Source organism: Alternaria hordeiaustralica, assembly GCF_023758085.1.
Source record: "Alternaria hordeiaustralica strain BMP 2776 chromosome Unknown scaffold_27, whole genome shotgun sequence".
In the NCBI taxonomy this organism is placed as follows: domain Eukaryota; kingdom Fungi; phylum Ascomycota; class Dothideomycetes; order Pleosporales; family Pleosporaceae; genus Alternaria; species Alternaria hordeiaustralica.
This window is the reverse complement of record NW_026056799.1, coordinates 87,096-112,392: the sequence shown is the minus strand read 5'-3', so window position 1 is coordinate 112,392 and position 25,297 is coordinate 87,096. Positions and strand designations below refer to the sequence as shown.

The 25,297-nt window shown below is 53.9% G+C and overlaps 8 protein-coding genes across 8 annotated transcripts; 2 read left to right on the top strand and 6 right to left on the bottom strand.

The window, feature by feature from the left end:
• Positions 1 to 3,190: 3,190 nt before the first annotated feature.
• On the bottom strand, positions 3,191 to 4,129 carry J4E84_009228 (uncharacterized protein; the record flags this gene model as incomplete). The annotated part of the gene is made up of 1 exon (XM_049391791.1): positions 3,191 to 4,129. One exon carries the CDS (start codon positions 4,127 to 4,129, stop codon positions 3,191 to 3,193), a length of 939 nt encoding a protein of 312 aa, XP_049240429.1.
• A 456-nt stretch (positions 4,130 to 4,585) lies between these two features.
• Positions 4,586 to 5,515, bottom strand: J4E84_009227 (uncharacterized protein; the record flags this gene model as incomplete). Its single annotated transcript, XM_049391790.1, has 1 exon — positions 4,586 to 5,515. The coding sequence occupies one exon, from the start codon at positions 5,513 to 5,515 to the stop codon at positions 4,586 to 4,588; it is 930 nt and encodes a 309-aa protein (XP_049240428.1).
• Positions 5,516 to 5,762: 247 nt separating this feature from the next.
• On the bottom strand, positions 5,763 to 8,249 carry MAK5 (ATP-dependent RNA helicase; the record flags this gene model as incomplete). Its single annotated transcript, XM_049391789.1, has 1 exon — positions 5,763 to 8,249. The coding sequence occupies one exon, from the start codon at positions 8,247 to 8,249 to the stop codon at positions 5,763 to 5,765; it is 2,487 nt and encodes an 828-aa protein (XP_049240427.1).
• Positions 8,250 to 8,634: 385 nt separating this feature from the next.
• On the top strand, positions 8,635 to 9,837 carry J4E84_009225 (uncharacterized protein; the record flags this gene model as incomplete). The annotated part of the gene is made up of 1 exon (XM_049391788.1): positions 8,635 to 9,837. One exon carries the CDS (start codon positions 8,635 to 8,637, stop codon positions 9,835 to 9,837), a length of 1,203 nt encoding a protein of 400 aa, XP_049240426.1.
• Positions 9,838 to 10,153: 316 nt separating this feature from the next.
• Positions 10,154 to 14,106, bottom strand: J4E84_009224 (uncharacterized protein; the record flags this gene model as incomplete). The annotated part of the gene is made up of 3 exons (XM_049391787.1): positions 10,154 to 10,352; positions 10,405 to 13,472; positions 13,519 to 14,106. 3 exons carry the CDS (start codon positions 14,104 to 14,106, stop codon positions 10,154 to 10,156), a joined length of 3,855 nt encoding a protein of 1,284 aa, XP_049240425.1.
• A 3,042-nt stretch (positions 14,107 to 17,148) lies between these two features.
• On the bottom strand, positions 17,149 to 18,654 carry J4E84_009223 (uncharacterized protein; the record flags this gene model as incomplete). Its single annotated transcript, XM_049391786.1, has 1 exon — positions 17,149 to 18,654. One exon carries the CDS (start codon positions 18,652 to 18,654, stop codon positions 17,149 to 17,151), a length of 1,506 nt encoding a protein of 501 aa, XP_049240424.1.
• A 275-nt stretch (positions 18,655 to 18,929) lies between these two features.
• On the top strand, positions 18,930 to 20,285 carry J4E84_009222 (uncharacterized protein; the record flags this gene model as incomplete). Its single annotated transcript, XM_049391785.1, has 1 exon — positions 18,930 to 20,285. The coding sequence occupies one exon, from the start codon at positions 18,930 to 18,932 to the stop codon at positions 20,283 to 20,285; it is 1,356 nt and encodes a 451-aa protein (XP_049240423.1).
• Positions 20,286 to 21,525: 1,240 nt separating this feature from the next.
• J4E84_009221 (uncharacterized protein) lies at positions 21,526 to 25,248 on the bottom strand (the record flags this gene model as incomplete). The annotated part of the gene is made up of 1 exon (XM_049391784.1): positions 21,526 to 25,248. The coding sequence occupies one exon, from the start codon at positions 25,246 to 25,248 to the stop codon at positions 21,526 to 21,528; it is 3,723 nt and encodes a 1,240-aa protein (XP_049240422.1).
• Between the last annotated feature and the right edge of the window lie 49 nt (positions 25,249 to 25,297).

Sequence of the window (25,297 nt, the reverse complement as noted above, 5' to 3'; positions counted from 1 at the left end):
TCGGTCGGAAAGTTTGCGCGTGTAATGCCGTATCTACGCTCTTCGGTAGGCAGTAGTTCTGGCATCAAGGCGCCCGTTTTTGCGCATCTGGCTTGCTGTCAGATGCAGATACCAACGCCCTGCGCTTTTACGTGGTCCACGGCAGTATGTAGCAGCAACTCCAACTTGACCTTTTCTGGGAATACGGAGTTCATCGTGTTGGGCTGATATCGGTAGATCCTGGTTAAATTGTTTCGTTGTGTGTGGAGTGCAGTGCGAAATTGAGCGAGACGACTTTTGCTCGGGCAAACAACACTGGACTAGCGAGACGACTGTACCGCGGTTCATATTTGCCTTATCCGCTCTCTCCGAACGAAGTGGTCATCGTCATTGAACACATGCTGATTCGGCCACGTCGATTGGAAGAGTCTAACCAAAGATCATGTGAAGCAAAAGATGTGCCTCAGTCACCTTTCTTTCTCGACTCTTCCTCATCCACCTTCTTCTCTCGTATCAGTCTTCTTAACAAAGGGATTCGGCGTGCTGATTGTGCCATTTCCATTGTCAGCCGCTCTATCGTGCTGAATCTCCTCCACACAACCAGCACCACCAGAGTAAGACCTATCGTAGACACAAAATATAAGTAGACCCAGTAAGATACCTTCGCGCCGCCATCGTCGGGAGAAAAGTCCCAAAATGTAGTACTGAAGATGGTTGCGACAAAAGTTCTGGGAAGGAAGATGAGAGTAATCGCCGTGATGAGTCGCATATCGGCGCCGTACCGGTGGTTAAGCTGGTTGTCTCTCTGCTGAAGATTTGCTTGAATCTGTAACCATAGGCATAGGCTTTCAACAGATGCCGCATGAGTCTTGCGTACCGTTCGTGTCATAGACTGGACGAGTGTATTGTCTCGTTTTGTTATGAAGCCAAGATTTTCTAAGCACGCTCGTAAGTACATCCTTTGTTCATGTAGTTCGGCGGAGACACTAGTGCGATATCCACTAGGTAGGGTTTGGAGCTGAGCCTTTAAGCAGTCGAGTGCCTCGACACAAGAGGAGCAGTAGTATTGAGTGTTTGCTATACGAGCCGACAGTACGTTGAGTCGTTGAGGTATTCGTGTGAAATTTGCCGTTTGATCGAATGTAACCTCGTGATTTTCGCTGTCAAAGCCCATGGTTTCTTCTAGCTGCGAGCACTCCTCGAAGACTTCGTTTTGCAGTTCCCGGATCTTATGTACGCCCGTAGATAGTAGGATGGTTGGTAATAGAAATGGATTTGACCCAAAGCTCTGAGCGTGTTGGAGACGTCTAATGACACGAGCAACGTCGTCTTCATCCACGAGGCACACTCCGAAGGTCCGTCGCATTGGGCTATTGTGCATGATTGTAGTTTTGCTGCCGGCGACATCATGCACAAACTCTGGAACTTTCGGTAAGCATAGATAAGCTACGAGCGAGACATTCGATCGGGGAGTTCGACACGTTGCGACTGGGAACCCGTCAGAACCAACTCACCTTTACAATGTTTATCATTCAGAAGAGGAGAGAAGGCCGTCGATATGTCTGGTCCACCTCCCAATGAAGGAACGTAGCTGTACGGGAGTTGCCAGTGTGCGCGCAGAGCTTGAATAGCATCCAGTGAATACGGGACAACGCTTGGCCCAAAATCAACGTATGGACTGACAGTCATTAGGCTTCTAGGGGTTCAGTAAAACCCACGACATGGAAGTTTGTTTAGCTAACAGTTCCAGAGACCATTTCGTACCCGGAGTTGATCCAGCCGTCTCTGCACACAGCGGTGGTATAATACTGTCGCGCACCGGCTTTTCGCTGAATTTGACGCCTTCCTATGTACCCTCAGCTTCGTCAAAATAGTTCCTCTGTACATGCACTTACGCTGGTTTCACATATCGAGACGGCAACATGGTAGTCCTGCGGATTCAACTTTTCTGGGTGTCTCTTCCAGTGCTCAAACCGCCACGGGAGATGATCTACTGCCGCCATCGCAGTATAGTCAGCCGATGCGATGATGTATGTGGGCTGGGGACGCCTCGACCAACGGGCGGAAAGAGTGTGTTAAGTATGTGAGGTTAGCATGGATCAGGCTGAAGATACAAGCCCTCGGCTTCTGCGTAATATATGCGAGTGCAAGCCATCGCAGGGCGATCGGTAAAGTTTCGACGAATAAGAAAGCAGCCAACCCAGCTTCGCGTAGCGAGCACACAAGGCTGTGCGAGGCTATGATGGACACCAGTATTGGCCAGGATTGTGTCGCATACATACATTCAACTCTTGAAAAGTAAGCAGTTGCTGCAACAAGGTATACATCTACATTAATGATATTTGGAATACTGCGACACGAATGCTGGCGCCCCTTGGTACGGGTCCAGCTATTGGTTACATGAACCATGGAAGCCATGTGAGTTGGAAGTTGGAAGCCACCTATCGACAACGCAAGATGTTGCAAAAAGCCAGGGATAAGAGTTCTGCTCCCTATTAATGGAATGTGGAGCATGGCTGCGCAAGAGTGAGATGATCCCCGTGGCGCGCCTTGACTCCCAAGGCTGACTGCGGCCAAAGGATGGCAGTCGATATGCAGTCGATAATATCATTCATGGGGCGGAACGACGCCAAGTGTCGTCGTAGTCATGCATGAGAGGCCAGGCTGGATTGTCTGATCGAAGGACAGCTTTCCAACATCTTCTGATCGTCTTCCGAAGACGCGTCGCGGTCGCGAACCTGGTAGCGTACGAACGAGAGAACGTCATTGCTACTTCCCTTGCACTCGCGTTATCATGTCGCCGAAGTTGGTAACGCGACTGTAGAAGATGGGTCAGATACACAGGAGATCGGTGAAAAGTGTGGTACGGCTTCGATTGCGAGAGCTGGGAGCGCGCCCGTGGGTGAGCGCCCGCGTGCTTACGTCATTGATTACCAAGACCTGAAAGGCACCCGCCCGCGCATCGTCTCGGGACACGGCCAGTCACGAATACATCACACAAAGTCAATCGCGAACTTCAATCACGCAACCGTGGACAGAGATAAGAAGGGATACATGCTACGTTTTGCCCAATAGAAGTACATCCAGGACAGGCCGCACGGGACGCCCTCACGAATACTGCATGTAGCTCCTAGTTCATCATCCCCATCCACTTTCCATGCAGCATGATCTACTCCATGGCAGCCACAATCTTCCCGCGACATCTTTCTCTTCAGCTCTCGTCTGCGACAACAGGCCGATCCCGCACACTCTGGAACCACCTATCCAAGTCCCCGAAATGCTTCTCCAGCTTGCTATCAACGCTCTCAACGACCGGTGATGACAACGCGATAGAACTGGAGGTACCAGAACCCGGGGATTGAGTCTGAGTAACCGAAGCTTCCTGCGCACGCTCCAGATCCTCTTCCGCCTCATCCACTAGTCGATCAATCTCTTCCGGTACCAAGCCCTCGCGATCGAGTATGTCCTTGATCTTCTCCGCCACTACAATCTGTAGCCTGGTCGTGGTCTGCCTTTGTTTCAGTGCTGCAGCGAAGTCCTCTAGGGTATCCGTAAGAGCGTTGTTGTCGTTCTTGTTGCGATTGCAGCCATTCCTCCTTGCGCCCTTGACTTTAGGCGGCGCAGCTAGGGTTTTGACCTTCCTGACGATAGGCTCAATGTAACCGATGAGAGTCTGGTAGTGATCCAAGTAGGCTTCATAGTATCTTAGACGCATCTCATTTGCTTCTTGGTGAAACATGCGGAACGCTTCCCCGTTCTCTTGCGCCGCTTCTTCATACTTATGTGCCAGTTCGAGCGAAAGGCTTGCCAAGTCCTTGATTTGATCGATGTACTGGTCGTACATCTTTACCACCTCTTCCAGATAGGTTGTGGCGGTGAGCTTGATAAGGAGCATGAAGATGATGGGGACGAGGAACTGGCGACCTAGGATCAAAGATACGGGCTGGATGAACGCGATATGAACCACTGTGTAGAAGATAAGTAGAACAGCTGTGCCTGGTGAGAACTTGTGTCGAGCACGTGGCGGCTCGTCGACGGATTTGCGCAAGATCCGGTTGAGCTCGTCCATGTCGACAGAGCTGGGTCCCTGGCGCGTCTCATCAGGTTCCGCTTCAGAAGGGAGCTTGCCCTTGTCGACACTGGGCTCCATGGTCGCCGTGTTCGGAGTTGGACGTTGGGTAGTGACAGGCTCAGCGCCGGTTTTCATCGCTATCTTTGCTTGGGATGACTCGTGTTCTGGTATTCTTGTCCAGGAAGGTTCTGGTCACGACGAAAGAGCTTCTCATATAGACGATTGGGTGTGGTGGATTATACTACGTCATTTGCTATTTGTTGTGGACGTTTCCACCTAGCAATCAGGCAACCACACCACATTACTCTTTGCAGTTTGGACTTGCGATTAAGACAGCGTCATCAAATTTCGGGAGATTGCTACTGGTATAACTGACCAGAGTGCTTTTAGGGAAATATCTTCTGCCGGACCTGCGACGTCACGAAGAGAAGCTGCCATGGCGAGCCAAATATACACAAGGCTCACACAAATGTAACATTTCACTGCTCCACTACCTATGTATGCACCACGCCTACTCTGATCCCCGCCCTACGCCTATCCCTGCTCCTCAGCCCTATCCACCTTCCGCAAACAATTCCTAACCCTCCAATCCCCCTCACAATACCTCTCCAGCCTCTCCCTATGCCCATTCAACCTCACTTCCAACCCAGGATCAATCCTAGCAGGAGCAGCAGGATTCTTCGCCAGATCTTCCAGATGCATCAAATATCCATCTACCACCGCCGCCTTCTCTAGATCACATTCTGCATCGCGGATGGAGCCATCGACTCCCTCATCTCTCAATGCGCGTGTCGATTTCGAGTAGAGAATTTTCTCGATACTCTCAGTTATGCTCAACCGCAATTGTGTTCTTGATCGCATCATGTAGAGCTTATCGAAGGGCAGGTTTAGTGGGGGAGCTTCGGAGACCTTGGCGTTGTTTCTATTTAGATGTTCTAGGAAGCTGATGGTGCTGCTTTGGTGTTTGTGGAGGGATGTGTAGTGCCTGAGGCGGGCTTCGTTGATGCGTTGTCGATGCCTGCTATGCGCTTCTTCTCTTCCTTGGAGACAAGCAGAGAGCTGTTCAGCTAAAGCCTTCTTCTCGTCTTGTAATCCCTTTACCGTATCCGCATTTTCTCTTAGAGTTCTCTTCTGTGCGTCCATGGTTTTTTGCAGGTACTCGATCGTGATGGCGAGGATGCAGATGAATATGTTTGGCAGGAAGAATGCAGAAGCCAACTCAGCCAAGATGAAGACATCGCTCGTGAAAAGGCCGGCGCGGAAGTGGAGCAAGCCGTAGATGGTGGGTGCCCACATTGTAAACTGTACAAAAATGGTTTGGAGATACTCAAGCGTAATGTAGCCAGCAAACTGGGACTTTCGAGGCACTTCCGTGGTGGTTGGGACGTCGGGATCCGTGGCGGAGGACTCGTCTCTTGTCGCTCTGTCATCAGCGTTTGGCTGAGTCTGATCCTCGGGGTCCATAGTTGCAGTTGAAGACATCGAGAAGACTACCAAATTAGAGCGTTCTGGATGATGAGCTACGAACAGTCGCGGAATGACGCACACAATATACCAATGCACTGTTTGTACGGAAGTAACGCGCAAAGCGCTCCCCAGTTTGCGCTCCGCAATCCCGCAGTCTATTATTTCGGAAGGCAAACAAAGCCTAGAAGGTTCGTGAAACCGGTCGCTAAGACTTGCGTACAATTGATCATCCTCTTCGACACGACTATTCAACAACCTCATCAAACCCCAGCCCATCCAAGTTACCCAAAAACTCCATATTCCCCTCCCCAGCCATAAGCGCATCAACATCAATACCGCCATTAGTTAGATACCTCGCACTAACCCCCGTATTGATCCTCTGACTAAGCAAATGCTTGAGTTCCGCCCGTAGCGCCTGCATCTCTCCCTTCGTCATCTCACTCGCCTCCTTCTCCTTCTTCTTGCGACCACTGCCTCGACCCCGTTTCCCCGGTGCTTCCTTCTCAAACTCCTCGCTGTCGTAGTCTACGCCTAGATCCTCAGCTGCGCGGCGTAGCACATCGTCTTCGCTGTGTTTCTTCTCCTTCGCGATGACGGTGTCGGCGAGACGTTTGGAGATGGCGGCGCGGGGCTTCAGGCGGGAGACGATGCGGCGGTCGATGTCTAGGGTGCGGATGAAGAAGGCAGTTTTCTTTGATTTGGGGGCGTCGCTGGCGCGAGCGTGCACTTTGGCGACGAGGCGACGGACGCCGCCGACTTCTTCGGGGGCGCAGATGAGGATGCTGGCTCCGGATGCGTCGGCTCGGGCGGTACGGCCGGAGCGGTGGACGTAGGTGTCGGCGGCGCGGGGGAGGTGGTAGTGGATGACGAGGTCTATCTTGGGGATATCGAGACCTCTGGCGGCGACGTCTGTGGCTACTAGGATGGATCCGGGTCGTTCTTTAAATCGTTCGATCGAGCGTAATCGGGCTTTCTGGGGCATGTTGGAGTGTAGGGGTAGAGCTGGGAGCGCCAGATTCGTCAGGAACGGCGTTATGCGGCGTACTGCCGAGATAGAGTTGGTGAAGACTAAAGCGCGCTTCTTGGTGTAGAACATGAGTAGCGAGTAGAGATACAGGTCCTTCTCAGGACCGGCACATTCAATGAGACCTTCTTGCAACCTGCTGGCCATCTGCGAAGTTGGGTTGGCATCGATGAACATTGGCTTTTCCTCGCGGAACTGAAGTTTCTTGAGTAGATACTCCATCGATTGTTGTTGGTTCATCAGATCCCCACCACCATACTTCTGCTTCCCAGCGAGCTTGTGCTGCAGTTCCTTTCCGAAAGTGGCAGAGAACACAAGAGTTTGCCGTTGAGATTCCGGCGCTTCCTCAATATCGTCTTTCTCGTTAGGCTCGTCATCGGGCTCTAGGACTTTGAGAATCTCTCCCATTTCCTTGAAGTGTCCTTGACTCAATAGACGATCAGCCTCGTCTACAACCAGGAACTTGATTTGCTTGAACTTGGGTAGCACTCCTGAGCCGCTGCTCATGACCTCCCACAGTCGTCCTGGTGTTCCAACAACGATATCGGCCTTCTCTAGTTGTCTGCGCTGCTTTTGCACGGACAGACCACCTGTGATGGATGCGATGTACGGGGAGTCGAAATCGCCCTTTGCGCAAAGGGCGATCAAATGATCATTAATCTGATGCGCAAGTTCACGCGTTGGCGCGATGATCAATGCGATGGGCGCCTTGTCTTCGGGCTCTTTGGGTGTCGACCGAGCAGCAAGGTATGTCTCGACAATCGGGATACCAAAAGCGAGGGTCTTTCCTGAACCTGTCGAAGCCTTGCCGATAACATCACGCCCAGACATGATTTCGGGTATAGTAGACGCTTGGATACTGGTAGGTTTCGAGAACTTGAGCTTCGCCAACGCACCCAGCATCTCTTCGGAGAGGTCGAGTTTAGCCCATGCGCGGACGTCTGTCTCATCGTCGTCGTCATCGGCGTGGTTCGCCAATATATCCCAAGCGCCAGGTCCGAACGTCTCGCCGTCTTCGCGATCTTCGATATCGGAGGGTTCGTCGTCCTCGGCATCCTCCTCCTCTTCGACCTCATCTGGCGTCGGCAGCTCTGCCTTGGCCTTTTCCTCTGCCTCCCTCTTAAGCTTCGCTTCCTTGGCCCTCTTCTTCTTCTCAGTCTTTGTCAATTTCTTCACCTCCGGCTCGCCGTTGGTAGCGGTTGCGCCAGCTGCATCCTTAGCATCCACGTCTTTTGTCTGTTTCAGTATCCCCGCCGGCGCGTCTTCCTCATCGCTGAAGCCCTCCCATGCGACCTCCTCATCTGCTTCCTGCAATTTCTTTCCTACGCTCTCATCCTGTCCTACCACCTTCTCCTCGTCAAAGGTAATCTGCTCCAAGCGTTTTTGCTCATCCTCCTCCCGTTGCCACGCTTCCTCCACATCCTGTGCCACCTCATCTTCTGTCTTTGTAGTCTCAAAGGTAAGATTGCCAGTAACAGGATCCTTCACAATCTCAACATCTTCAATCTCTTCTAGTCCGTAGAAACCCTCAGTATCCTCCAATCGATCGGGCATCTCCACAGTCTTCCATCCTAGCTCGTTGAGTTGGACACGGCGCTTAGGTCTCGTGGACGGCGGAAGAGGTTTAGGGAAGTCGTCGAGCTTTTGACGTTTGGGTTTGTGACCCTTATGCGACGCTTGTTTCGGGGCGGGATTGGGGCGTTTCATGGTGGGCTGTGGGTGCGATTGAGGTTTGTCGTGGGTTGGATGCGCGCGCCGTGAACTTTTTGGAAAACTTGTCGGCCTTCGGGAGTCCGCTCGCCCCACTTTTGTTCTAGCCCACTTGCGCTTTCCCACACTTCACGTGCGAATGACTCGCACTCATTGATTGACGTTTTCTAGATCGGCAACGACGAGAGACACGCATAGGACATAGAAAGAGCAGGGACACGTTGACCAGAAAAATCGTTTCAGAGGTGGTTGGCACATCTTCACAGAAGCCTCACGGCCATTACATCGCCCTACCCGCAGTGAAAGAACTACACACCCCACCAAACCAACATCTAAACACCAGAAGTTTGACGTCAATCGACGTCAACAAAATCCACCCAAAATGGGCAAATCCTCAAAAGACAAACGAGACGCCTACTACCGCCTCGCCAAAGAAGAAGGCTGGCGCGCCCGCTCCGCCTACAAACTCCTCCAACTAGACGAAGAATTCAACCTCTTCGAAGGCGTAACGCGCGTCGTAGACCTCTGCGCCGCACCAGGAAGTTGGAGCCAGGTTCTCTCGCGCGTGTTGATAAAGGGGGAGAAGTTTGGGAGAGCGGGATGGCAGGATAAGCAGAAGAATATGCGGGATTATGTTCTGGGTGGTGGGGAGAAGAAAGAGATGGAAGAAGGAAAGGAAGAAGTGGATGTAGAGGGAGAGGGGGAAAAGAAGGTAGACTCGACACCAAAACTCACACCAAGAGAAGGTATCCGCATCGTAGCCATCGACCTCCAACCCATGTCCCCGCTCGAAGGCGTAACAACCATGCGCGCAGACATAACGCACCCCTCCACCATCCCCCTCATGCTCAAAGCCCTCGACCCAGACACCTACTCCCCCTCCTCCCCCCTCAACTCCTCCCCCGTCGACCTCGTAATCTCCGACGGCGCCCCCGACGTAACCGGCCTCCACGACCTCGACATCTACGTGCAATCGCAACTCCTCTGGGCAGCCCTCAACCTCGCCCTATGCGTCCTCAAACCCGGCGGCAAGTTCGTAGCCAAGATCTTCAGAGGCAAAGACGTAGATCTGTTGTTTGCGCAGCTCAAAATCGTGTTTGAGCGTGTGAGAGTGGCGAAGCCGAGGAGTAGTCGGGCGAGTAGTATAGAGGCGTTTGTGGTTTGTGAGGGGTTTTGTCCGCCCGAGGGGTTTATGGCGAGTTTGGAGAGGCCGTTGGGGGCGGGGACGGTGTTGCCCGAGCCTGTGAGGGAGGAGTCGACGTCTTCAGATGCGAAGAAACCGGAGAAGAAGGTTACGAGCCGGGTCAGGGAGGATGGTGCGATTGAGATTGATCTGGGGGATGAGACGGATGACGAGGATGATGTTGAGGAGGGTGGTCGACGGTGGATAGCTCCGTTTCTGGCTTGTGGCGATCTGTCGGCGTATGATTCGGATGCGACGTATCATTTGCCAAAGGATAGGGTTAGTCTGGATCCTGTACAGCCGCCTACTGCGCCGCCGTATAAGAGGGCGTTGGAGATGCGGAAGTTGGCTGGTGGAGCGTATGGCAAGACAAAGGGAAGAGCAGAGAAGGCAGCATCATAGTAGAGGCTAGATACCGTTCCGCTACCTTCAAACATCACTTAGCTACATCAGATCATGATTCAGTGGCATGTAAGACGACGTTGCCTTGCGGACACGGAACCAACGACAGTCACTCGAATGAGAACATTTGAACTTGAAGCTTTATTTCTGTATACAACAGCTAAGCATATCCCCTTTTAGGTAGTCCAAGATGAGTAGTAGATGCTTCTCCCATATCGAATGAACATCGCTCCCACAAGATCACCTTAACCCCAAAATATGCCCAAAGCTTTTGATAGTAAATGTCATAGCATGCCCAACATGATCATGAAAATGCCTAAGCACGCTCCCTACGGCCACCGTTGCCACCCTTGGAAACAATGTCGAGAATCATCTGGCGGGCCTCCTCGCAGCCATCCTTGGTACCGACAATCTCGATAGCCTCATCCTTGGCTTGGTCGCGGGGGACCTGAATCTTTGTGCCGGTCTTCTTGCGGAGATCGTTGATTGTAGCACCACCGGGTCCGACAACGAGCCTGTGAGGGTTAGCATGACTGCAATGTAGATGTGTTGGACGCGTGAGCTTACCTATAGCTTCTTGGGTCGGGCAGGATCAGGTACCCAGTGGCGGAAGGCTTGGAAGCAGCCTCAATAGCCTGCTCAAGCCTTTGACGGGCCTTGGGAAGGCTCTCAGTGGGTCCACGCAGGATCCAGGGGATAGTGGCGGAGGTATCAGTGCCCTCTGCCACAGCGTTGTTGTCAACGATCTCCCATGAGTGCTCGTCGGAACCGGCAGTCGCATCGTCGGTGATCAAAGGAAGAGCACCGTTAGCACCCTTCCTAGCGCGTCCAGCCTCAGCCTGGGCAGGCTTCGCGGGAACCTGTTCACCGCCGTGGTCGACGGTAACCTTGTGTTGGTTGCGGAGTTGCCTAAAGAACTGACCATTGTCTGAGATGGCGTGGTGGAGGTGACGGGGCACCTGAATAGTCTCGCCCTCCTGGCCCTTGACGAGCTCGAGGATGTGCTCCTTGGCCTTCTCAACGGCAGCAGGCTCACCGGTAATCTTTACCTGACTACGAGCGGCACCAGTGGTAGTCTGCTTAGGAATGTCGAGCTGGATGCTGAGTTGCGACTCAAGTTGGCGGCGTGTCTCACCTCCACGGCCGATAAGCAGACGGTGCTTGTCAGGCGAGACTTCGATGGTCTCGGTGGTCTGGTTCTCCAGCGAGGAGGCCTGTGCCTTCAAAGCAGCAACGATTTTCTCAACCACACTCTTGGGACCCTCAACACGGATAGTTGTCTCATCAGACTCGGGGCGGGGGAAGCGCACCATCCGAGCCAAGTCACGCGAGTTGTCAGGTCCGCCAGCCGAGGTGACAATGGAGCGGATGTTGGCACCGCTGCCACCAATGAGGCTCCTGTGGTGCTTCCTGTCAATATCCAGAGTCTCGACGATGGTATCATCAAACTCGCGGGCACGCTGCTGCAAGATCTTCTTGGCCTCCTCAACAGCCTTCTTAGTACCCTTGAGCTTGATCTCCGCGCGGCCGGATGGATCAGCGACATCACGCGCGCCGGGGACGTCGATCTGGCATCCAGTCTCGAGGCGGAGGTTCTCCATCTCGCGACCGCCTGATCCAATCAGGCGAGGAATGTTGCTCTGAGCGACCGAGACAGTATCGTTGAAGGAGTTGTCCTTGATGTACTGGAGCAGACTAAGCACCTCGTCGCGGGCCTCATCGGCACCCTTCCTGGGTCCACGGATGATGACTTCATCCTGGTTCTGACCAGAACGAACGTTCTTCTGTGATGACGCATCTGCTGCCTCCTCGTCGTTCTGTGCTCGGCGGGGGAAGTTGATGCGTACACCGTAGCGGTCCTGCAGACGCTCTACCTGCTTGCCACCAGCACCGATCAGGTCGCGGTGGAACTGAGGCGCAACCTTCAAGGTGTGTGTAGCCTCGTCTTCGAGCTTCTTGGCCATGTCAAGAATGTCCTTCTTGCATTGCTGTGCCTTGGCGGAAGGTCCCTTCAGCTCGACCTTACCGTCGTTGATCTGAACATCAACGTCATACTTCTGGCGCAGACGCTGAATGTTCTCTCCACCCTTGCCAACAAGATGACTGGCGTACTTCTGGGGGTAGTCAAATGTAGTAACGTGGTTGCGCTCAAGCTCGTCCTTCTCAGCTTGCTCGATGAAAGCGAGAATCTTCTTGTTGAGCTCATCAACGGCGCTCGACGGTCCACGGATCGCGAAGCTGTTGTTTGAGCGGCTGTGAGGCTCCGGTCGTCGCTGACCAAACAGCGCCTGAACGGGAACCTGGTCGGGTGTAAGACCTTCTTGCTGTTCATTAACGAACTGCTCGATCTTGCGATGGAACTTGGGGTTAGACTCAAGGCCACGAGTATCGATTTGTGGTTGGTTCTTGGTCAGACCCATAATGAACCGCTGAGCGTCTTGCAGACCTTGCTGGTATGCCTTGATCTCAGCTGGGGAGGGTCGGCCACGAGGAATGGCGTACTCGTTGTAAGGAGCGTCACCCTCGTAGACGAGAATCAACTCTGGCGATTGCTCGGTCTCATCAGGGAAGACAATGTGAACGCCATGGTCTTGTCGGACCTTTGGTGCATTCTGCTGACGCAAGAACTGGTGGTAGAAAGGATCGACGTTCATGGTCGCGAAACGGCTAGGAGGGTGCGACTGGAAGACGCTCATGATGTCGCCACGAGCCTTCATGCTGTTCTTTCCGTCGCGAGCGTAGATCTCCCATCCGGTTGGGGCATCACGGTCTGAGGGTACGACAATGCTGGCCTCGTGCATGCGCTCAAGATCAGCAAGGGCCTTGCGTTGACGCAGGTAGCGAGTCAGGTTGTGTGCGTGCGCCTGTGCGTTGGGACCCTTGTGCTCACGGGCAGCATCCGCAGTAGCCATGGTCATGCTAGCAGCAAGGTCCTCAAGCTTGTTGATACCCTGCTCGATCTTGTTGGGCGGACCGACAATGTAGACTGTCTCGCTGTCGTCGGAGCTCGGGGGCATGACAATGCTGCAGCCAGTCTCCTCCAAGAAGTCATGGAGAGAGTGGCCCCGGTCACCAACGATGAACTGATGCCTGCCGCGTTCGATGGATCGCTGCTCGATGGCCAACTGCTGGCGGAGTTGCTGAGCGCGGCGCTCGAGCTCAGCTTGGATCTGCTGTGCAGCGGCGCGGTCACCAGAGACTTGGATGGGGAAGTTGGCCTGGGGAGCGAACTGGATGGGCTGGCCGCGAGTAGCCTGGGGAGGTGCCTGGGACTGCCAAGTGTGGTACTGCGGGATCTGGATGTTGACGTCGCGGCCCTGGACAAGCCTGTCGGTGTGGACGTTGTTGGGACCTGCGAGGAAAGGATAGAACTCGGCAGGGATGTCCTTCAGACGCAGGTTGACGGTCGAGGTGCGTTCGTTGACGATGGCATCAATCTCGCGACGAGCCATCTCGGCAGTCAAGGCATTGCCCTCAATGTGAACGTTGACCACGGTATCTTCATCCTCGCCCGGCTCGGCCTTGGGAACCTGAATGCGGGCACCGGTGCGCTTGCTGATTTCCTGGATCTTGGAACCTTGACGGCCGATGATGTGGGCGCGAACGGAGGCGGGGACGGGGACATCGACGGATTGCTGGCAGATGTTAGTTTGGTCAGAGTAGAATTGATGGTTGACATACCTTGGAGCCGACTTCGTTGGCGACTTCCTTGAGAGCCTGCCTGACCGCTTCAACCGGACCGGTGGCCTCGAAGATGAGAGCTCCCTGGCCCTGCTTGTAGTCGAGCTTGGCCTTGGAGCGCCTGTTGATATCGCGGACGATCTCGTTGATGGGCTTCTTCAGCTCACCGCGAGGGGCGACCTGGTGGGCAGCGAGGGAGATGCGCTCGGTGTGTTTGCCGGGGATATTCATGGACGGGAGGGCGGGGCCACGGCTGGGGGCAGACGGGGCAGGCGCGCTGCCATTGACGCCGTTGGAGGTGACAGAGGCAGGCTTCTTGCCCCAGGTGGGCGCGACAGGAGCCTGAGTGCGCTTGGCGGGACCGAGAGCCGGGAAGGCCTCCTCAGACGACGTGTTGAGGGCAGGCTTCTTCGAGGCAGGTTGCTTGCCAGCTGCCTTCTCGCTGAGCTCGGCAGAGGGGTGTGCAAGCTCGTCCTCGTCGGGGACGTCCTCGACAGTGACATGGTGATCTTCGACGCCATGATTCTGCATGAGCCTCTGCGCCGGGGTCAGACCGTCGTCAGAGGTAGCAACTTGCTCAGATGCCATGATTGAGTATAAACCGTTTCGAGTTGACCAAAGGGTGTTCGCGTGGACGGTGGGTGGGCAGCTTAGCAGCGTGGAGCCAGCTTGACGTGGACGTGGAGATTGAGATTTCGGTGGGCGGTGTACTTCTTGTTCTGGGGGTGGAGAGTTAGTGGGTGGTTGAGAAATAAGAGCCGAAGTGTAGAAGCCCTCGCTTTCTCGCTGCAGCGCTTTACCGGTAGTGCGGGTACCAAGTAATGCAACCGTGGGATGGGCCTGTTGTCACTCGGAGCTTACCAGGAAATAGCTTACAGGGTCTTGATGCCGTTACTCAGCAGGCCATAACGTGACTGGACGGGCGGTGCGGGTTCAATTGGTGTGGAGACGACTGCTACGGTTGCAGGTGTCGTAGGCGATAGTGCAATGGGAGAGAGAGCACAGGTGGCCAGAAAGCTACTCGAAGGTACTCGAACTTCCCTTTGGTCGGTGTTGGACCCCTGCAAAGCCGCCCCACCCGACTAATTCCAATGGATCCATCCCGTTGAGCCTAGCCCTGGAGAGCCGCTAACCTCCACACCTGGCCACGTCTCGATAATTGCAATCCACTGCTCGCATTCGTTCATCTGTATTGCAATTGACTGGATACTATTTGCCTACGATATGATTTTCGGTGGAACGAATATCCCCGCGCGCACTAGACGCTATCGGAACAGATATTCACGACCTTGGTACGATCGCCAATATCCTCTTCTCAACCACGCATGGACAAATCATTGGCTTCTGAATATAAGTCGATGATTCTGTAAATACTTTGGGCATTATCAAAGCAACAGGAACAAACGGCCGATGTACTACAGCCATCGGAAGCTACCACATGACTCCGGTAAGCTTCGCATCTCAAAACAGCATAACCAAGAAGAAGAATTTCCATACCGCCGCCCACATAACCAAGAATGTCAAAGTAGTAACAAGAACACCCTCTTCCTCAAATTCACCCCATCTCAAATCCCCTTCTGCCCCTTCCTCGCCCGACTCTCCCAAGTAATATACCCATCCGGTTGATTCTCCTTGGGCAAATGCTGCGTCCACTTCCCACCCAAAAACCCCACACTATCATCCTGACTCGTCCTCGCCTTCCAATAACACCAACTCCTGCCCACGCCACCCCCCTCCCCCTTCGTCAGCGCCGTAAACCCGTCTAGGCACTCCTGCGTAAGCGGTATCCAGCTCCACAAGTGGTGTGCGAATTCGTTGTCGATGTTCACTTTGAAGATCCAGTCGATGGGTTTATTGTCGTGGCCGGTGATGGTGTAGGTGAAGACGGTGGCGCTGTCGGAGAAGATGGGGTTACTGCCGTGGATGGAACAGAATTGGCGCATGGCTTTTTCCCATTCGGGGACGTCGGGGTAGTGTTGCTGGGCGGTGTTGCATTGGTCGCCGCGGCGGACGAGGGTGGTTGTGTTGGTGGAGTGTGGAGGGGTGGGAGGGGTGGATGGTGTAGATAGGACTGTTGTTGCGAAGGCGGCGAGGAATGCCGTGGGCAGATGCATGGTGTGGATTAATCTGACTCTACCTTCCGAGTGGGCGCGTGTGTGGACGTGGACGTGGGCAAGCAAAGGTGCATAACGTGATAGACGTGTAGTTTGTCTTATTATATCCTTTGACACCCTGCTTGTGTATTCCAGCCAACCAATAGACAAGAATTTCTAAGGAGGCGTCGCAAGGACAAAGAGACGACTCGGATGTCCTTCCGGTTATCATAAAGGAATGATCCTGATGTCATGTCCCATGGAAAGCCCTATGCCTGTATCCGGCATGATCGAGAGACAGTTTCACGATGCGGCGTCGCAAAGATAAAGAAACGACCCTCTCGTCCTTTCAACTGAACAAAGAGATGATCGCCGTGGTGCATCACGCGTCGACGTACCTAGGTAGTCAACACTGCCATGAGATCAAGATATTCAAGGCAGGCTATATCAATAGGATCCCTGCATGACTGTGCATTCACTCCATTGAGGTAATGTACCACCCGTCCGGCAATCAAACAAGATCGCGGTCTCCATCCGTCGTCGCAGCAGCGGCAACAAGGGAGCCAGTCCAACTCTTCGCAGCGAGAGTGGAACTTATACAAGATTGCAAATCTCTCACGTGTGCGACTACCCCAACTGCGGCAAGCAGTTCATTCAGCGCTCCGCCCTCACGGCTCACCAACGTGTCCACACTGGCGAGAAGCCTCACATGTGCGAGCGATGTGGAAAGGTACGAAAATTCTGGGATTTTTTCCTAATAATTCCCCAACATTCTTCCAGCATTCTTTCACCATTCTTCTATCATTCTTCCGCCATCCTTCCACTGCATTCTTAAGCAATCGTATTACTTACGACATTTTCTCATTTCGAATACCACTGGTCGTTTCAACGAAGTCATGGATCCCAGCCGCCGGATATGCGTACTTCCTTTAAGTCATTATGATAGTTTTTTCGCTTTTATAATCACAGGAGGTCCTACATACATTGTTCTCGTTGCTATTCATGGCTGTGTTGTGAGGGAACGTTGGCGAAAGAGGACATCCATGGGTACCGCTCTGCGCATGTGACACAACCCACGAACGGTTCGCCGCTTTGCAATGAAAACCAGCGGCGACACGATTCCATTAGCATGTAATACCACTCGAATGTCCACGATGTACAGATCAATCATGTAAAGGTCCATTTCTTCATCAACTCATACAGTACAAAACAAGAAAACACAATACTAAACAATACAATCCCTCATAGAAACGTCCTCCACAACCAAAAAATGCCTCGCCTATCCCAGCCCCATCCCTAGGCTAACCAGATCCCCCCACAGGAGCCAGCCCTTGCGGGCGGCTACAACTGTGAGGTTCACCTTAAGCCCAAGGGAAAGGGAAGAGGGCGGATGCGGCCACCACAAAACCACGAAACCAAAACACAACAACAGAAACAATCTCGAAAACCAACAAAACCAAACGCCTGACCATATGCCGGGGTATCATAAGCGACCGAACTCCGAAGTACTCCAACCCTCACCGAACGCGTGGGGAAATCAAATAGTGGGAATGGCTTCCAAGACCGTCATGGCGCGTTGACCCTCGGCCTCAAATGCCATGATTTGCCTTTCGCAGGCCATGCGCAACTTCTCCTCGCCCCGCTTGGCGTTGTAAAGGACCCATTGCTCAATAGTCATGGACTTTTCGTGGTCTGTCAGGTTTGCCATGATAGCGTCGAAGATTTGTTCGGGTGTTGAACCAGCGGCCTCGATGTTGTCAAGACCGGCGTCGATGAGAATGTCTTGCATCAGGCCCTGGGCCTCTCCCTGGGACGCGAAGAGCATGTCCACATTGGCGGGCTCCCAACCGTTGTTGTCATCTGCCTCGCTCATAGGAGGTGGGGTCCTCTTAGGTGTTCCCACCATCAGGTCGCCTGGCAGGCTGGACATGTCGAAGTCTGATGCGACGTGGTCTTGGGTATGAGTCGGAGTCTTCTTAGGTGTTCCGCCCGGCAAGTCGCTGGGGAAGCTTTCAATGCTTGATGATCGAACGCGCTTCGGTGCTGGTTGTGCTACCTCTGACATCTCGGTGATGTCCATCGCATCGCTCATGCGCTTCTTGCCGCGCTTGGGTGCGGGTACAGCCTCTGAGACTTCGGTAATGTCCATAGTGTCGCTCATGCGCTTCTTGCCGCGCTTTGGAGCGGGTTGTACGACCTCTGAGACTTGGGTAATGTCCATTGTGTCGCTTGTGCGTTTCTTGCCACGTTTAGGTGCTGGTTGTGGCATCTCCGACAGCTCGCTGTCCTCCATGGTAGTGTCATCGATATGCTTCTTGACGCGTGTGGTCTTCTTGCTCGCGGTGGATGCAGTAGACGAGCGTGCTGAGCGACCTTTGGCTTTTGAAGCGCGCTTGCCCTTCTTTGGCGCAGGGATGGGTGGGTTGTAGATATCGGACAAAGTGAAGAAGAGACAGTCGGGAGAGCGTTTACGGTGCTCTTGCATCGGATCATCGCCAGTGTCCCAGGCGTCGAGTGCGCGAGCACAGTATGCACAGGTGACACCATCGGGAGTTTCGTCTGTGGGGTCGTAGAACCATCCCGCGGCGACCATCTGGTCGACTGAGGGGTAGCCAGCGTTGGGATCTAGAGGCCACATGTCGCCGAACGTGTCGCGACGCGCCGCGACCATCGCGTTGGAGGTCGGGTCTTCTTCAGTTCTGCCTGGATCGCCAGAACGCAGGCGAATGCACGCGATGACTGCGAAGCCGCAGCTCGGCGAATGTGTCGCGTGTTCATATGCGGGAACGTCTGATTCCTCCCAGCCGTCGAGCTGGCACTCGCAGGAGAAGCATTGTACGTTGTCAGGGCTGGCGGTAGTGGGCCTCCATACGAAACCCGCGTACGCGAGATCTTGTGCCGCTGGTGAAGCCAATGGCCAGCCGGCTTTGGACTTTGTGCCTGCCTTTTTCGATCTGCTGCTCGTGCGTCGCGTCTTTGTGGTCGTCGCTGCTCCGCCAAAGGTCGCGAGACGCGCCTGGAATGAAGCCAGCGCGGCGTCCATGGTGTTGGCTGTTGTGGGGGTAGCCGAATTTCTTTTTGGGCGTTCTTGTGTGATTTCTGTTCAATTGACAAGAGTAGCGCCTGATTTACACGCAGTATTGAGAGTTGCTGGTGTGGAGTGTGGTGGGATGGGTGGGATGAGAGGAAGTCGCGTCTTTACGACGCGGCAGGCGGGACCAGCCAAACATCAAATCCACCAAGCTCGTTACGGAAGCAACCGCTTACGTCATCCACCCTCTCACTTTGCGAAACCTCAGGCATCGACTTCTGTACAAGATGTATCGACGCCAACCAGCATTCCGGATAGCGTGGTGCAGGAGGCCTCTGGTTAATGTCAATCGCCGCTTCATCTCCTCCGAAAAGACTGTACCCGCCGACAAGCCACATGCATTCCAATCGCTGCCCCCAGACTGGGAAGATGAGCCTCCCTCGCTGGACGACTTCACGCAGCTGCCACGCGACTTCGGGAAGAACCAGCTGATACAAACGAATGAGGAGTTCAAGCGATCGTTAAGGGGCATACTCCGGCAATTTCCACCGGTTACCTATGCGTTTGCCTATGGCTCCGGCGTCTTCCCTCAGTCAGCTGCGACAGCTTCACGCCCGTCGGAATCACCGCATCCGAACGCGCCCGAGGCGATACTTAAGTGGCAGAAGGGTGGCGGAAAGATGATAGACTTTATCTTGACACCTCGGTTCTCGCAGCACTTCCACTCGCTCAATCTGCGCGAGCACCGAGACCACTATTCTTTCCTGGGGTCGCTCGGTTCAGGCGTCGTCAGCCATGTGCAGGAGAAGTATGGTGCAGGCGCCTACTTTAACCCATATGTTGTAGTGAACGGAACAATGATCAAGTACGCTGTTGTCAACTACGAAACGCTCCTCCGCGACCTCACCGATTGGGACACCTTGTACTTCGCCGGTCGCTTACACAAGCCCGTCAAGATCCTCCACGAAGAGCCCAACCTCCGCGTCGCGAACCAACGTAACCTCCTCTCAGCCGTACGATGCGCGCTTCTCCTACTACCCCAGACGTTCACCGAGAAGGAACTATACTCTACAATCACTGGCCTGAGCTATCAGGGCGATCCGCGTATGCAATATGGCAGCGAGAACCCCAAGAAGATTGACAACATCGTCACGCACCAAATACGGAACTTCAGATACCTCTACCACGACCTCATACTGTCATTACCAAACATACTCTACGCCGACGATTCCATGGTGCGCACAAGGGGCTGGATCGAGGACCAGACGCTCGATCAGAAGATGTCACAAGATATGGATCCCGAGAGGCGGGCCACTATGATTAGACGATTGCCCAAGAAGTTTCGTGAGAAGGTCTACTTCCAATACCGCGGCAAATTCGGCATTTCAGGTCGCGAATACCAGGAGATGCTGGATGCAAACAAAGACGAGTCTTCTGGTGGTATCCTGAAGAAGCAGGTTGCCGGCGACTTTGACAAGCGGATAGCGGGCGAGAAGGACGTCCCGCAGATGGTCACCAAGGCAATCAATCAGACAGTCAAGTGGCCTTCCACTGTGCAGACTCTGAAGGGCCCTTTCACAGCAGGCTTCTCCAAGACAGTGCGGTATTTGCAGGAGAAGAGGCAGAAGGCGAAGATGAAGTAAGAGGGACTTTATTAGATGTTGATGTTCGCTCTCTCAAGCATTGTTTCCTTTGTACCATTACCAAAAGCGAACAGCAAGCGCGTTAGCTTCTACGTGCCCCGAATGCAATCGCGTATAGCCGCCGTCGCAGCTCACGGGTCAGGCTCTCTGTATCAGCGGAAAAGCGAACATAGACTTCAATAAACTTCAAATCAACAGCATAACTTGTTCTCTTTACATACTATGGTAAAGTCTGACCCCCCAAAGAGGTTTTCTATATGCTGTCGAATGCACAATAATAACTAGTCTGTGGTGGTCCACCATGTTGAGGCACTGCTGCATGTAAACGAGTCTCGTCCTGACCGCCCCTCTCCACCGTCTCCACCCACAACTAATTTTGTACCAACGCGCACACAGTAATCCAAGCCGTACAAAAGAATATACCCGATATTCCTAGTTCTCGCCCACCAAATCCCACAATTATAACATTTCCAAACCCCCGATTAGTCATCAAACCCACCCATCCAACGGCTCAATGGTGTAAGTCCCCAACTTCACCCATTCAAGCCCAACACCCCGACTAATATCTCTACTAGCTAGTCGCATGATTCCTGCTTTGGGAAAAGCTTTCACAAACTGCAGGAGGTCCCGGGTGTAAGTTGCCAGTGTTCGAATTACCCAAGTATCAACCACTAACAAGTGTTAGTCAAATCCCGGTTGAGCCCTTTACGGATATTTCTTTTTTGTCCTTTTGACGCAGATTACGGGTAAGAGAAGGCACAGGGAGCGTCTGTCTGCTATTCATAGTATTTATTCATATCTGTTTGGCTGCGTGTGCTATGCAGGCAGCGAAAGACTGTTGTGTCGTATGTTATCATCTTGAACCTCACCATAGCAAATTCAGGGTATTGAAGAAATACAACTGCAGGAATGCGGCCAGACAAAAGTTGTCTACTCGCGTCTTGTTCCTATGCTCTGTATTCTTACGCAATGATATGTAACTTCACTTCAATCATTACATACAATGTGCTGGAAGACGTTTTTGATCAAAATCTTGCATTGACAAACGCGTTCACCTCCTAGCTGCAAGATATTAAGTGAAGTTTAAAAGCATTCAAAAAGGCAAAATAGAGGTATCTCAACATCCTAAAACTCCAACCCCACCTATCCAAAGAGAAAGAACCAGGTATCATAACTTCATATGCGCATCCGACCCAACCCAAGAACGCCAATCCCAAAACCCCTTCCAACAATCTCAAAATCACCGCCTCCCCACCGGCCACTCAACCTCCAACCCCAAACTCCGATCAATAGCTCTCCCCTCCCTCTCATCCCTTCTAACACTCTCTCCCATAACAACAGTCGCGCACCTCCTAAGCACCTCCTGTCCCGTAATCCTCTCGCCAATCCTGCCCGGCGCACAATCCCCCACCTGCAACCTCCTTTTCGTAACCTCGAAATACTGCTCTTCATTCTCCAGCGTAAGCAATTGCATAAACACACTGCACATAACAACCAACTCCTCCGTCATCTCCATGCTGTAGCCCCAGGCGTGGAAGATGGCGCCGACGTAGGGCAGGTTTCCGTTTTGGGAGAGGAATTGGCGGAGGAGGGTGTGGTTTGTGGCTGAGAGACGGGTTGGGGGGATGGTGGAGGGGCAGAAGAGGGCGGGGTGTTTGAGGTGGGTTGTGTAGAGTTTGTCGAGGGCTTTGTAGTGGGTGCGGGTCCAGGGTTCGATTTTGGGGAGGGGGTGTAGGTGGGAGAGGATTGGGTGGGGGGATGGCGGTGGTGGTCGTGTGAGGGTGGATTTGACGCGGTCGAGGAGGTGTGGTTGCTGGGGTGGAGATGTGGCGGGCTGGCTGCTTGCTTCTGGGCTGGCTTGCGACTCCTCGCTGATGGAACTTTCGATTGACTCGTCGACGACCTGGGGACCTTTGTAACGCGCGGGCGATTGGTGCGGTGATGATGCGGGGTCCTCTTCGGGTAGATGCGAGGCCTGGGAGAGTGGCGAAGGCTTGCGGGCAGACAACAGGTTCTGCTGGAACCGTTGCTGCATCTTTGGCGGACTTGAGGGAAGTCGACTGCGCTCAATCCTACTGGGCTCCTCGGTGACCTCAGTAAGGTCGTTCAAAGTCCGCTCTTGCGGCTCGTAGGCATCCAGATATTCATTCGCTTCCTCGCGCACGCGGACTATCGTAGAAGCTGTGTTACCCTCCATCTCTACTCGGAACTGTCGTTGATCAGATGCTGCAGAGATTTTGCTATCGCCATCAACAATGGTATGGAACGGAGAGCTTTGCGCGATTGGCAGTGTAGACTCTTCAAACTGCACCGAGCTTGTTGAGATATCGGCGCTTTGAAGTTCTCGCCTCAAAGGACTGCTCTTCTTTGGTGAGCTCATGAGCGCAGGGAAGCGAGGTGGTGTGTCAATGAACGGGTTTGTCTTTGTTGTCGGAGACAGCTTCTTTGTTGCCATGGGCGGCGGCGAAGACTCGGGAACGAAGCTTTCACCTTGGTCTAGAAGTTCAGACAGGCTCACTTTCTCTTTCTCTTGTCGCCGCTGCCGTCGTTGTTCGAAGCGAGATGGTCGCTTTTGGTTGAAGACATTGGGCATATTCGACTGGAAGAACATGCCGGTGTCATCACTGGCCTCGCTGGCCGGACTCGACTCATCGTCGATCTGGATCGGCTTGTCTTCCTCCAATGGAGTTACGACATCCTCATCCTGCTCATCCTGTTCTTCTTCGTCTTCGTCCTCTTCATCTTCGGGTTGTTCTGTGACTGCAGGTTCCGCCTGGGCAGGGCTCGGTTCTCGCTGTAACTCAACTTTCTTGTTGTAAAGAGCATCATTCGCCTTTCTACGACGCCAGGTCCTTGCAGCCGATTTAGTGGGAATGTCCTCAGTGAAGACATCGCGGAGTGACTTCTCTTCCTCCACAGGGGCTTCCTCTTCAACTGAGATCACCGAACGACTAGCCTCTTCTTGCCAGATGTCAGCGAAGTCATCCCATTGCGCAGGTTTGTCTGCCTGTTCTGCAGCATGATCCTGTCGGGGTTCTTCCATCTCAACATCTCTTTGTGCCAAGCCAGTTCGTCTCGCAGGGGGGGTGTCGGCCCGCCAGCTCATCTGACCCTCGCTCCTTGCAGGGCTCACCGGTGCGCTCTCCTCCTCAACATCCAAAACCGGGTATTGTACCTCATCCGCTGGGGCGGTCGGTTCCACTGGTGAGATGGCATGATCCTGGTCTTCGGGAGTGAGAAGACGTGATTGACGTTTTCGATGCGTTCGGAACACACCTTGTTTGGGAGCCATCGTAGGATTGCTTTTGATGGGACTTGAAGGAGCGGGTGCACTCTCTTCATATGGCTGGCCCGCAAGCTGCTCACCAAGACGTAAACCCGCTTGCAGCTCTTTCCGCGTGCCCTCGCTGAATCCCCGGAACAGATCATCAAGCTCGTCGCGCTTCTTGTCGAGTGCTTGTTGAGGAGGTTCGGGCGTAGACGAAAGACGAGTGGGGTCCAGCAAGCCTTGTAAAGCTACGCCAGCGGTAACTACACGGCCAAGCGTCGGTGTTTGAGCTTTGGGTGGACTAGGCTCTATAGCGGGCGGCGCTGATGGAACGTCGGCATCTATGACAGGTGTCACGAAACGCGATAGCTTTGGCCGTGCAGGGCCCGAGGGTGCTGTGAAGGTCTGGGATGGAGGTGATGGCTCTTTGCTAGTCGATGGTCCAGCATTGTGCGTTGTAGCTGTATTTGGCTCGGAATATTCGTTTCTCAGTGATGATCCGACGGCTGGCGCTGTGGTGTTCTGCGTATCTGCAGGCTTTCGCGTACTCCGCGGTCCGTTACTAAGCAAGGTATCAAGTGAGATCATAGTGAAGCTCTCGTTGCCAACTGTGTCGTCTCGCATCCTCATCGTCCCCTCGTCAAAAGCGACTTCTGCGGGTTCGTCGTCTTCGAAGGCTTGAGCTTGGTCGTTTTCGGCATCGCTCGCATGGGCAGAGCTTTCGCTGGGTGTTGGGAGGCTGGCATGGCCATCTTCCGAGAAATCGAGATCCTCGGGCTGTATAGGCTCTGCGTCGTCTCCACTGGTCGGCGTAAGAACATCGCTTCCCTCCTCTTCGTGCTCGTCAGACTCCATGATTACCACCTTGTTCGCGTGCGGGGTGCCCTTGCGCGTTCGCAAATCCTGCCTCATGCTCCTCTGTGTCGGCGAGCTCAAGTTGGGCAATTCCTCAGCCTCCATCAGCGCATCGCTCATGGTCTCGGTAGTGGGGCCGGGGAGATCTGCAAAATGCGCGCTCTTTTTTGAGATGCCGGACTTTGAACTCGAAGGAAGTCCAGGCGTAGTATCTTGCACCGACCCTTCCCGGGTCTCAGAATCCTCGGCCACAGCGACGACCTTCCTGGGCCGGCCTCTCCGCTTCTTGGGCGGCACATCGGTGTCGACATCGGCTGCGCTTGACTCTCCACCCTTCATATTCAACTCGCGTGATCCGGATCGTGCGCGTCTCTTGACTGGTGTTCCCTTCCGCTTTGGTTTAGGTGTGGCTCCCACGTCAGACTTTCGGGGGCGTCCGCGGGGGCGTTTGACAGGCGAGGAGGTATCGTGATCCTTCAATGGCACCGTCGTAGTTTTCGTTCTCGTGGTTACTCGCTTCACGGACGGGGATGCGTTGACGTCGTCGCTTCCGGGTTCAGCCTGGACGGTGACCTTGATGCGCCAGGGGCTCGCGCCGCCGCCGCGTGGTGTGCTCATGATCATGGACTTGGTGGGCGACGAGAACATCATCTCCGAGGCCTCGAGTCTGCGGTTCTGCTTGGTCGGCGAGCTGCCCGCCATGGAGTCACGCGGCCTGGGCTTGCGGGCGGATGTGATGGTGTTGTCGAAGGAGAGGGCCAGCGGATCCGGGCTCGAGTCGTAGCTGCGGTCGCTGTGGGCATCGTCGCCTGCCGTTGCGCTTCGGCCGCGGGGCGCCATGTCTTAGAAGGGTCGGAGGGGTGTCTTGGTTGTTAGTGCGAGAGCAATG